This window comes from Carettochelys insculpta, chromosome 2, assembly GCF_033958435.1.
Source record: "Carettochelys insculpta isolate YL-2023 chromosome 2, ASM3395843v1, whole genome shotgun sequence".
NCBI lineage: Eukaryota > Metazoa > Chordata > Testudines > Carettochelyidae > Carettochelys > Carettochelys insculpta.
Window position 1 is genome coordinate 115,082,010 of NC_134138.1, and position 11,922 is coordinate 115,093,931.

Here is an 11,922-nt window from a genome sequence, read left to right on the forward strand (position 1 = left end):
GCACAGATTTTAGTTGACTACAGCAGTCATGCTCAACCTATTTACCATTATGGACACATGTGTTAAGTGGGCTGCACTGACTACACATCCCCTACCCCTTTCCTGTAGGGGAAGGAGTCACATGGGTTAGAGATGAGTGCTCACAAGGGTGCAGTTTGAGAACCAGTGGACTTGTTTTCCTATTTAGGTAAAATGCAAACGATCTAGGCAGTGACTTTTTCTCTACAAGTTGGTCGTCATTTAGTGTGTTAGATGTAGACTGCTGGCAAATATTTTAACGAAAGTCAAATTACAGAATATTCTTGTGAGCAGACTCTGCACAATTTTCTCTGACTAAGTATTTATATTGCAGTAGTACCTATGACCCCTAATGGATTGGTCTGTTGTGATAAAGCTGCAGAAACAAGTTAGAGGCCTTGGAAAGGGTCTAAGTATTTGAGCTTGACTCCTTGACAATAAGATTGAGATTTTTGCTTTCAGCACTGACAGTAACCATCTTCTCCCTTTTTGGAAGAGGCAGTACTCAACATTTCACTTCAACATTGAAAAATCCACTTTTTGAACAGTTATTTTTCCTGTTCCTGGAGCACCAAAGTGAACACTGTGATCTTAACACTGGAGAGGTGTATACAAATTGTACATGGATTCTAAGATTACCTTCCATGCTAAGATGCAGAAAATGATCACAGGTTTCAGGTAGCAAGGCTTGAGTCATAAATGATTTTGCAGGAGAAAGATGGGATAGATTTCCTCCTGACACAGTTTAGCGTGCCAGAAACAGAGGACAAAGCTGTGGACAGATTAGTTTACCACCATCTAAGATGTTCCCCAAATGGCTATTTTGCTGGGAACTCACTCCATGCCCAAATGACAGTCCTATTCTATACAGCATAGATAAGTAATAATGCAAAAGAAACTCATGCTAGTGTAGCCTGATGCCTCCAAGCCCTTCTACAGGCAGAAGAGAACTGCCATAGCTAGACCTTAATAGCCCATGTATACATTCCACTCTACCCCCACATATCCACAACTGACCTAGAAAAGATTGCCTAGAGATTTGTCTTTGTCATTTGAAACAGAACATGTTCTAACACCTGTAGTTTAGTATTTGAATTTGCACTATATGGAACAGTTCCATGACACATTTTAACTATCATTACTTCAATGTTTATGCAGTATAGTCTGGTTTTTTTTCTCCAGTGACTGCCACACTTTTACATCTCCTAGGTTAAAGGGACCTTGGCAGTCTGTCCCCTAGTCATCAAGTTATAAGAGGCAGAGTGTTTTGGTAGAATTTAGTTTATTTGTCAAATACACACTCTCATGTCAAAGCAGATACTATTTACACAAGTTAGAAATACACAGTATTTCTATTTTATGGAAGTGACCACATTCAGTCTGTAATACCTTGTTTAGATAGTATACAGCTATTTCCAATGCTACATATTAGTTAAAACACATTGCGAACTTTTAAAGCCTCCACAAGACTTGCAACTTTTGTATCTGAGGTAAAGTTTGGCAGTGTTCTTCCGACAGTCATTTAGCAATTAAAATGGAAAGCCACATTCACACTGGCCACTCAAGTTTGCCAAGCCATTTCACAAACTTCTACTTCTCTTTCCAGAAGAGTCTGTGGCATCCCCTCCAGAATCACATGAAGCCTGTGAAGGCAGTTCTTCAGAATCACGATCTATATCATCCTCAGTACCACTCTCTTCATCTTCTTTCTCAAATTCTTCCAAGTCTAGGTTTTTCAGTGACTCAAGGCCATCAGGTGCCTGCCCAGTTAGTCTCTACAAGATACCCAAAAAAAAGATTTATTTCCATACAAATATCAATGTTTAGAGTTCCTAGTCTAAGTGTATTTCATTTTACTGATCACTTACAACCTCAAGTGACAAAGCCATCCTTCCAAATGACAAAGCCCACCTCCTAAAAGCAGCAGCTCTCGTGCTTCCCTGGCCCCGCCCCCCACACTTAAAGTCAATTGGCAAATTGCATTTGACCTGAGGACACAGTCTTCCAAGGTTTCTAGGTATCTGAAGCCAAATCTATTTTACCACAAAGTTCATCTGTTGGTTAAGGGACTGTTGGGATTAAACAGTTTCACAGCTGCTAAGCCAGAAACAAAAGCTCAGTACTGACATGTTCATTCTTGATTATAGGGCAGGAAATTGCAAAGTTTGAAGATTTAGGTAACCCAAAACAATTTGTCCGAGTTACTAAGGAGTCCCTTTTTCTTTAAAGCAGGCAAGAGACCCAGTTTGAGCACTTAAGAGTCAGAATCTCAAATCTGGAGCTGTTTAGAGAGGAAATTTAAGTATTGCATTATGAATAATGCCAACCTAGTCCTATCATTTCTGATAATTTACTCCCATCATGAACTTTTGTAGGCAAGACCCACCTCTTCAGCTAAGAGAGACTGGTAAATTCACAGCTACAGGCTATACTGATGGTGAATCAATGTGGGCAAGACTCCTTTAGCTATGTCAGTGCAAGTGTTCAGACCAGGCTTCTAAAAGTTAAAAAATTTTAGGTTGGGAGTCCAGTCTTATGCAGCACAAAACACCTCTTTATAGGTATGAGGGGGGCAGCTGTGTTAGTCTGTATACACAAAACACAAACCAAGAAGTCCTGTGGCACCTTATAGGCAAATAGATTTTTTGGAGCAAAAAGTGCCACAGGACTTGCTGAAGCTAGAGGTGCACCTATAAAGACAACATCTCCATTAGCTAAATGAATAATTTCCTAACTTCACGTGGAAGCCATTCCTGTCAGGAGTCCAAAATTTCTCAATCACCAGCAATTTATCTTTTGCATAAAAAGAGCCACAGCACCTGGCTAAACAGTTACTGTTCTAATGTGACCCAGTCATCATGAAGCAGATTGAAAGTAGATTCAACCCCAGGCCATATATGCTTCTGAACCTTCCTATGCCTTGGTAGTATCTACCTACAGATTCTGGCTAAGGCACACAGGATCAGATCGTGTCCGAAAGCCCCTTCTTGGGTTGAGAGTCCAGCAAGTCTGACCACCTTCATCTATAAATCCAGTGTCTCAAGCCCTGAGCCCCATGCTGCATGCTCCCCCTAGAGTTTCACTTTGGGTATTCTGGCTCCTGATTTAATTCCTTTGGCGAATGGCAAGAGACATGGAACAAGATTAAGAAAATAAACCAGGCATTTAACAAAAAAAAAATCAGGGATCTTTTCAAGGCAAGAAGTTCTGACACAGCCCAGTCTGATCTTAATCATTGAGTGTGAGGTCTTGTCTGCCTTTTATGCAAAGTTCCTCCTGCCTTCTCCTCAGCTCATTCTGCCTACATGTGATGGTGGCTACTGCCTTCCAATACAGTGTTCTCTTCCCCTATGTGCCTAAGCTCAGAAACTCCATGTTTCCTTATAAGAACTTTTTACATGAGTTGGGCAAACTGATAAATACAAGATAGCTTAAGCAACTGACCTAAATTGAGACATGAAGTGCCCAGCACCATTCCTGAGCCAGCATCTGCAGCTTACTTACCACAGAATCGCAATTTTTCTAGACAGAGTGCAAATGTAATCCATATTTAAAAAGTTATCATTTGATTCAGTGATGTGTAATGCTTGATTGAAAAGTTATGCACATTTACCTCAATCATGTTTGTCATGTACTTCACATGTTCTGCAAGTAGTACTAATTCATCGTTCTCTTCTTTTAGACGGGCAATTTCACTATCTCTCTGTTCAATTTCTTTGTGAAGCTAAGGGAGGAAAAATAAAAAAAAAAAAAAAAAAAAAAACAAACAAGTTGTATATAGGGACTAGTCAAGGGAAATAAAGGCATTTAACCTAATTAACTACCTTTTCATTTTCTTGAAGCACTTCATAGAGTGCCTTCCTCCTTTCTTCAGCCACTTCCTTCCAGTAGCGAGAAGGAGGATCTTCTGTAGGGGGAATTAAAAAATAGATTATTCTACAACCCATTCTGACCTGCTAAAGTAGTTAACAAATGACATTTGTTAGTTGAGACATGATTTTTACTGTTGGATCAAATTCAGGGTTATACTACAGTAAGCTTTCATATCTGGCATTCTATTATCCAGAACTCTCAAATAAGCAGCATTTTAACCATAATGTTTTAGTTACATTTTCCATAAAGCATAGTCTAGTGAAAATACAAATACAGCGTAAGTTTACAGTACTACTGCTGTATGTAAAACAAATTACTCTGCATATGTTTGTTTAATATCTGATCTTGTTTGTCTTTAGCATTATGCATTGCTAGGTATACCTCTGTTATCCAGACTATTTGAATATCCAGCAAACTCCCAGTCCCAGGGCTGCCAGAGTTTACTATAGTTCAGTAGTTATGTGAACACATTTTCTGAAGCCTCTTCAAGAATGTTACAACATGCACTGCAAAACAGCCCCAAGGTATATTGGGCATAAACCCCACAGGGTCAGTCTTTAAGAACTACTGTTCTATATTAATGAGAAATATCTAGTTTCTAGCTGTGTGCTTGGTGTCCTCGAAGCTGTCAGCTTTTGCTACTTGTAGTGAGCCTACTGTGCTGCCACTATTCATTGCAGAAGTAGCTAATCTGGTTGGCAAGTGGTAATACAGTGAATATAGTTCAGGTCAAGTTAAAATATAGCACCTGACATTTAAACCACTGTGCCTCACTATCGCTGGCCAAGTCAACCTTCAGGGAGAGCGTAAAACCATGAAACTTCTATGTAGATCTGTGTGAATGATAATTAAAATGAGTAAGCTTTGCTACCTAATGTTGGCAGGTCCTAATTTAACAATTTTAAGCCCATTACTTGCCTTTAGTAGCATACCAAAACCAAGTAGCATCAAGATATACATGCAACATTGCCCACAATGGCATATTGTTTGAAGTATAAAATAAGGCAACATACTTTTTACCATGAGATCCACAGCTTGAGTGGCTCCTTGTAGGTTTTCGTTTTCCTGTTCTGAGCCTACCACCTCAGCTTTGCATGTCTTTGCAGCTAGCGGATCACTCCAAAGTTTCCTTTTGATTGAACATTTAGCAGGCTGTAATACAGCAAATTGGGTTTTCTAAGATGTACATATTTAAGGAGAAATGACATGTCTCCATTCACTTACAAAGCCGTCTAAGACGAATGCGTGCCAAAACATGGCTTCAAGGAACTACACAAGGCACCCCTCTACCAGTCCACACACAGGTCCCACACCCCTTGGTGGGACACGTGCATGGCAGCAGCATGACTCCAAGCTACTGACTCCTGGGGCTCATGCAGCTGCGACTCCAGCACAGGGCAGCTTGTGCAGCAGTGACTCTAGCCACAGGGCAGCTCCATCAAGTAACCTGGGTGGCGTTTGGTTTGGGGGGTGGTGCATGCAGCACAGCCATGTGGTGATCTATTTAGTTTCTTTTGGACACCAATAGTCAAATACTCTGACAGCAATGTATGGTGTTTCCCCTTTACTTAGGGGGCATGAAGGTTGTCTTTATATCAAACGTGGCAATGTTTCTTGCCAACTCACCTCCAGATTTCCTGGAGCAAAGCTTAACCTCACAAAATATTCTCAGTCCAGTCAGCTTTCATGTAGTAGTAGTAGTAGTAGTACTATAAGTGTGATGACCAACCATTTCTTCTGAAGTGCTTTCAAAGCATTTGAAATATTTATGCCAAGTTTAAGTACTGTTTACAGTACTTGTAACCATTATATGCAATTTATGACATGATTGTAGCATGTTAAGACCTTCTACATTAACAGCATGCCACACTCCAAAAGGCCCTACCTGACAGGCCTTCTCCTGTAAACAACCTCCTAATCTTATTCTCACTAGCAGCCACAGGCTATACCCCATCAATACTAATCCTGGAACTTTTCCTAGCAAGAATCCCCATTGCCAGCTTTGTCCCGTCTGGAGATACCATCACTGGACCTAACCACATTACAGAAGCGGGGCACATTCTCCTATTCCTCAATGTCACATATGCCATCCTGTGCAAGTAATGCCCACACCCTATGTATATTGTGCAAACTGTAAACACTCTTCAGCAAAGAATGAACGGACACAGAGCAGACAAAAAATCTCCATATACACAAACCTGTCAGCCAGCACTTTAATGGAGTGGGACATTCTGTTAAAGACCTTAGAGTTCATGTTCTGGAGAAAAAGAGACTAACAACTGTCTACAGAGTGAATGTTCAAGCCACATGTTAATGTGTCCAATATGAATGTTAGTTCTGAACAGGGACAGCAGTTAGCTGACCCATTATAAGGGCTCTTTCACATACTTTGATATTTGATGTAACACTTAATTCCCCCACCCCATGTCTCTGCTCTTCTATCTGATTTGCCAACCTTGATAATTTTTGGAGCTCTGACATATATTGAGTCTGTTCTGGTAAGGCTCTAGATCTGAAGTGGGTCTTTCCCATGAAAGCTCATCATGTAATAAATCATTGTTAGTCTTTAAAGTGCTACATAACTGCTTTTTAAAAAAGCCACATGATTGGGTTACTGTAATAGACCTAGAGTTATTGTATCTTAATACTTACTCCATTTATCCTGCCAACAAGGCAGCCTGCTGCTGAAGGCTGAATCATTTTAAGAGTCCGTCTTGGGGCTGAACTTGCATGGCTTGTGAAGTACTTCTTTAAAAAAAAGTTAATACAAAAGGATTTGAATTTACAAAGTTTTTCATTCCACATTAAGGTAATTATACACTTGTCTTTCCTAGGACAGGATTAACAAACAGTTTCAATCTAATTTAGAGTCCCATTCCCCCACACTATAGTGATGGTTTAGTTTGTATTTGTAGCAAAGTTACATTTTAACTGTTCTATACAAGGCTGAATACCTGCATATGACTTACCAATCCAGTGAATTGGGTTAGATTGAATATAGCTGTTCCCTGACTTGTTTAAAATGTTCCATTATGTAGTGTAAATGAGACCCTGAGTACTTTTTAAGGTAAGTGTTTGGTTTAATCTTACAAGTTATGCTACCCATCATTCACTACAGAAGAATGCTTATGTGCTTTGACTGTTTTCAGGTGCTGGCTGTTTTGTTTTTTTGGTTCAAAGTGATTTCACCAGTTTGAACAACTAGAAAAAGCTGCATAGGTAATTATGCAAGTCTTTTACTCTTCATTATACATAAATACATACAACCCCTGAATCATTTAACAGAACTTCTGCTTCAACCATTCATCAAAGAAGTGTCTGGAATTTCCTTGCTTGGGGCATAACACACTGATCCAGGAAGACTATTGTTTTGTGGAAAAGAATATTTATCACCTTTTCTTGTCCTAGCTCAATACCTATTTCCTGCATTAAAGCTTTTTAAATCATTAGTTACACTGCCACCATTGGACAGCAAACAATGGTAAACAAACAGGGATATCAAGAACACAATACTGTGCAAGCGTGAGAAAGTTACTGATTCACACTGTACTTCACATGACGAGAGTTCACCTTTCCCACGGTAAAATTCCTGCTGCCGATTATCTTGCTGTTGAACTAGAGAACAAATGCCAAAGTACTGTGGGAACCAGCATTAGACACTATTTTCAGCTAGCGAAGATGATTGGTCAATACTCCCCAGGTTAAATATATTTTAATACTATGCCAAGGTGCTTAAGTTAACCCATTGTTCTTAACATTTGAGATAACCAGAGAAGCATCCAGAAAAGACTCAGCTAACACTCTAAAATAAGATCACAGCCACATGGTAGTTAAGATGAACCCAAGAACAAGCATTATGTATAGGAGCCTGCCAATTGCACTGACCATTATGACAAATTTCACAGCCCTAGGATTTGAAAATTGGTAAGTTTCACATTTTCAGCTGCTTAAACCTAAAATTATATGGTCTTGTAACCCTGGGGTCCCAGCCCAAAAGGAGATGGGTCACATGAAAGATTGCCACCCTCACTTCTGTGCTGCCTTCAGAGCTAGACTCTGAAGGCAACAGCAGAGCTTCCTGCAGCCACAGGAGGTTCCAAGAGGTGAGTCTGATCTCCCTCTTTGCTTTTGGGAATGTCAGTTAGGGGCTCCCAGCTGCTAGTCCTGGCTAGTTTGGGAAAGAACACTTGCCCTCTTTGCACAGCTGCAGAGAGCTCTATAACCCCTGCACAAGCTCAGCTTGTCCTGTCCTTCCCCTGCCAAGTCAGGGTTATTAAGCCCCCTTTGATGGGGTGCGCCCAGAAACACCAGGCAGATATGATACAACTCCAAATCTCCAACTGCAGGGTCCTCAGTCCCAGACAACATGCCTGAAGCAGGGAAGTGGAGCACATGGAGGTGGGTCTGGTCACCCTCTGTCACTGCCAGAGCAGTATGCAAAGGAGCAACAGATCCTGTCCTTCCACAGCACAAATGGACCTATAGAGCCCCCTTTGATGAGGTGCTCCTATGAGCAAGGAGATGGTTCACAGGGAAGTAGTGTTTATTTCACTGCCTGTGAGAAGGGTGGGTATTTTGGTTGGCCCATCTCTGAAGTCAGCACAGAAGTGAGGGTGGCAATCCCATGACCCCCTTACAACAGGTTTGACACCCATCTTTCCCCCCCACCTTTAATTAAACAGAGCTGTGAAATTGTAAGGGCCTAACTTATGCACATATCAAATAATTTTCAATCAACTGGAATGTTTCATTTGACTCACTCTATTCTTTTAAGGGTATGGAATTAGTCTTTGCATCCTACAGACTCACCCTGTTGATAGGACAATGTGAGGGAATTACCTTGGGCCTGCTGAATTAACAGGGACCTGCTGCTCACAGGACGGATTGGGCTCACCCCTCCACACACACCAGCAGCAGGAAGCTGACCAACCTTGCCCTAGCTCATTCTCCCAGCCATGTAACATGGGCGAGGGGGCTTGGAGGAGAGAATGAGGGAAGAAGCACATAACCCCTGCTACTAGCACCAGACACCCTGCTAATCTGAGGAGTACTGCCATGATATGTGTGAGAGTGAAGAGGTGGGTTGTCCTGGACCCTGCACACCACAGAGACAGCCCCGACCCTACAACACTACTAGCAGCTCTAAAGTTCCTGTAATTTTTTTTTGGGGGGGAGGGGGAGGGCAGGGTATTAGAACAGCTCTTCTACCATCTATTATTTCTCCATGACTTTTACACCACCTTCTTTCACTTTTACACCTACCCAATCCTCAAAAGGAGTCATTTAAGGCTTGAGACAATACACCAAATAAAGTCAAGACTATAGGCTCTCAGGGAAGCTTGGTATTTGTTATGAGTACATAAGTGACCTTTCAGAAAAGCAGTTATTGAACAGTATGAAATTCAATTACTCCCCTGATTACCTCAGACATCTGAGGTAGTGTGGCTCCACTCTTCTTTTCAGCATAAAAAAGCCACTTATTTTAGATTTGGATTTAAGACTAACTACACACCATGCAAGTTTGAAATGTACACAGAGGGTAGAATGTAGAAGGCAAAGTAGGACAGGAAACTGGGCATGTGCAGGGTGAAGTAAGGGGTGGCAGGAAAAAGGCATGCTAGAAGCTGGTGTAACCTACACACATCTACATGGTTTACTGTCCCATGTAGCATCACCCAGACCACTTCACAGAGAGAAAATAAGTGTCTTCTACAGCCAAAGCTGAGAGCCAGCCAGCTTGTAGCTGAAGCTGTATGGGTGCCTGCATTAAGCACCAGAGGCCCCAGGTTCCAGTCTGCCTGTGGACAGCTACACTGGTGCAATCCCAGATGACAACCCTGTCCTGGTCTACTCCTGTTCCAGGTCGAATGGGAGCTGTAGAGACAATAAGCACAAACACAGGGCAGGAGCGATGGGTGCACATGCTGGAGGAAAAGGTGAAGAAGGCTGAATCAAAGCTCAGACCCCGGACAGCTACTTGCGTACCAGGACGCAGCAGCTTACTTGCTCCCTCTTCGGCACGGGGGCAGGCCCAGCGGGGGCGCATGGATCGGACACTTCTCACGCTGAGGGCAAGGACCCTTCGCGCCCGCAAGCGCACACGGGTGGCTGGAAAGCGCCGCGCTACACGCGGGGCCCGCCCCGAGCCTGCCAGTCACCGCAGCCAAGCGGTTTTACGCGCCTGGACACGGCAGCCCGGAGACCGGAGCGCGCCCAAGGCGGGTACAGACCTTCCCCGGGCCGGCGGCTCTCCCCGCATCCAGCGGCTGCTTCGCACGGGACTCCATCGCGCTGCGGGGACATAGACACAGGAGACGGGGGTTAGGGGGCGCGCAGGGCCGGGCACCCGAGCCAAAGGCGGCCTCCCACCCAGGCTACTACGCCCCACACTCACCCTGCTCCTGCCGCCAGGAAGCCAAACCCATCAGGCCGCACGCGCGCCGAGCTATAAATACCCGCCTCGTTCACGTCACCGCCTGCCTTCCCGTGGTGCCCCGCGCGGCGCAGGGGGCGCGGCCTCGTTGGAAAAACGTGCGTTTTCGCGCCGCTCGCGGGTCCGGGGTCTCTCTTTTTTTTGGCCGCGCGCAGCCCGGCTACGTCCGCAGCCCGAGAAGGGGCGGGGCCTTGCTGGGGGTGGGCGGTGGAGGAATACTGGGCTGGCGATTGGTGGAGGGAGGGAGTGAGGACGAGGCTGGGAGGGGGCCGGGGTGTGTTTCACCTGGGCTAAGTCATAAGCCAGGCCTGCGCCTGCGCCTGCCCCCCCCCCCCTCAAATTGCAGGGGGGCGTTAAATCTGTCCTTTTGTACGGCCAGGTCCCGTTGCGCGTAGATAGTTCTCCCTTTTCTGCAGGCATTCAAGGGACACAGAGCTCCTGTCAGCCAGCTCCTGAAAGTTATTACTGGGAAAAGCCTAGTGTCTTCAGGTGCCTCAGGTGCCCCTGAAATCACAGTTAAAGTGCGCTCCTGAGATTGAGAGCGCGAGTCTGTCTGTTCTGGTCTCCCCCTCCGTTCTGTTCCCCCAGCCTCATCAGTGCTGCCCACTAATAGGCCAGATTAAACTTTTATGGACTTGGCACAAAACATAATGTGTGGATCTCCAGGAGGACAAGGGAGCAGTGGGGGAGGTCTTTGGAGTGAGGGACTCCTGGCTTTTGCCCTGCTGGGACATGCAACTTTAACCCCACAGAGACTTGCACCGGGACCTGGGGCTTCAACTCCACAGAAGTCACACCAGAAATGAAGCCACCGTGTTAGGGCTTCCTGATCACTGTCTGGAGTACACAGCTGTTCAAAGCCTGTTTCTACCCAACTTACATCTATCACTGGCTGTTTGTACCCTTAATGAAAACACAAACCAATGACTAGGACAAAGAGTAAAGTTTATTAACAAAAATTCAGCAGTGAAGTAAACCAGGAACCCAACTAAGTAGGTGAGCAGTAACCTAAATAACAGGTAAACCACAATTTGGCTGCTGTGTCCCTTAGGTCAGAGGTGTGCAAAGTGGCAGGCAGGTCCCCTTGGAGGGGGCATTAAATTTCATAAGGAGGGTACAGTACAATCAGCTGCTAGGTGTCAGCTTCATCCTTCTCATTAAAAATGTTGATATTTTACTGTTTTTATGTATGAGTATTCATATTTATAAACCCATTGATAGAGTTGACGTTCTACATACTTATTTTCTTACACATCCTGAAAGTATTTTTTTTCATATGAACATAACTGAAATGTCTATTGATTTGGATTACATTAGATGTGTTGGGGTAGGGGGCTGCTAATTGCAGGAATGAAAAGAGGGGCCCAATTTAGAAAGTTTGCTCACCTTTGCCTTAGGGGCCTGACGCTGTCATATTTGGCCCTACACCAGAGCCTGAGGGCCCCACAAACTCCACTATCCTCAGGCTCCCAAAAGAGCTAAATTTGGCCAGGGGGTAAGCCTTGTCCCAAAGGCTATTTGCCCCGTTCCCAGCAAGCATGGGGGCTGGGGCTGGAGAGGAGTGAGGCGAGGTGTCTCTTTTTTTCCCCCCTTGGCTT

At 44.1% G+C, this 11,922-nt stretch overlaps 1 protein-coding gene across 2 annotated transcripts; it reads right to left on the reverse strand.

Moving 5' to 3' along the window:
• Positions 1 to 1,281: 1,281 nt before the first annotated feature.
• GMNN (geminin DNA replication inhibitor) lies at positions 1,282 to 10,355 on the reverse strand. Of its 2 annotated transcripts, XM_074985880.1 has the most exons (7): positions 10,286 to 10,355; positions 10,122 to 10,182; positions 6,544 to 6,639; positions 4,905 to 5,043; positions 3,843 to 3,925; positions 3,632 to 3,742; positions 1,282 to 1,793 (listed from the first exon to the last, which is right to left on the reverse strand). In XM_074985880.1, the coding sequence occupies exons 2-7, from the start codon at positions 10,176 to 10,178 to the stop codon at positions 1,599 to 1,601; spliced, it is 681 nt and encodes a 226-aa protein (XP_074841981.1). In that variant the 5' UTR covers positions 10,179 to 10,182; positions 10,286 to 10,355; the 3' UTR covers positions 1,282 to 1,598. The 2 variants fall into 2 exon arrangements, with proteins under 2 accessions (XP_074841981.1, XP_074841982.1); XM_074985881.1 differs by lacking the exons at positions 10,122 to 10,182; positions 10,286 to 10,355 and adding an exon at positions 9,877 to 10,074.
• Between the last annotated feature and the right edge of the window lie 1,567 nt (positions 10,356 to 11,922).

Bases quoted from the DNA above. Each gene is read 5' to 3' on its own strand.
- GMNN (XM_074985880.1), bottom strand. From the start codon at position 10,178: ATGGAGTCCCGTGCGAAGCAGCCGCTGGATGCGGGGAGAGCCGCCGGC. The intron at 3,926-4,904 runs GTATGTTGCCTT...TTCCCCCTACAG, and splicing joins TGTGGATCTCATGGTAAAAA to AAGATCCTCCTTCTCGCTAC. The intron at 3,743-3,842 runs GTAGTTAATTAG...TTCCTCCCTTAG, and splicing joins TGCTTCAAGAAAATGAAAAG to CTTCACAAAGAAATTGAACA.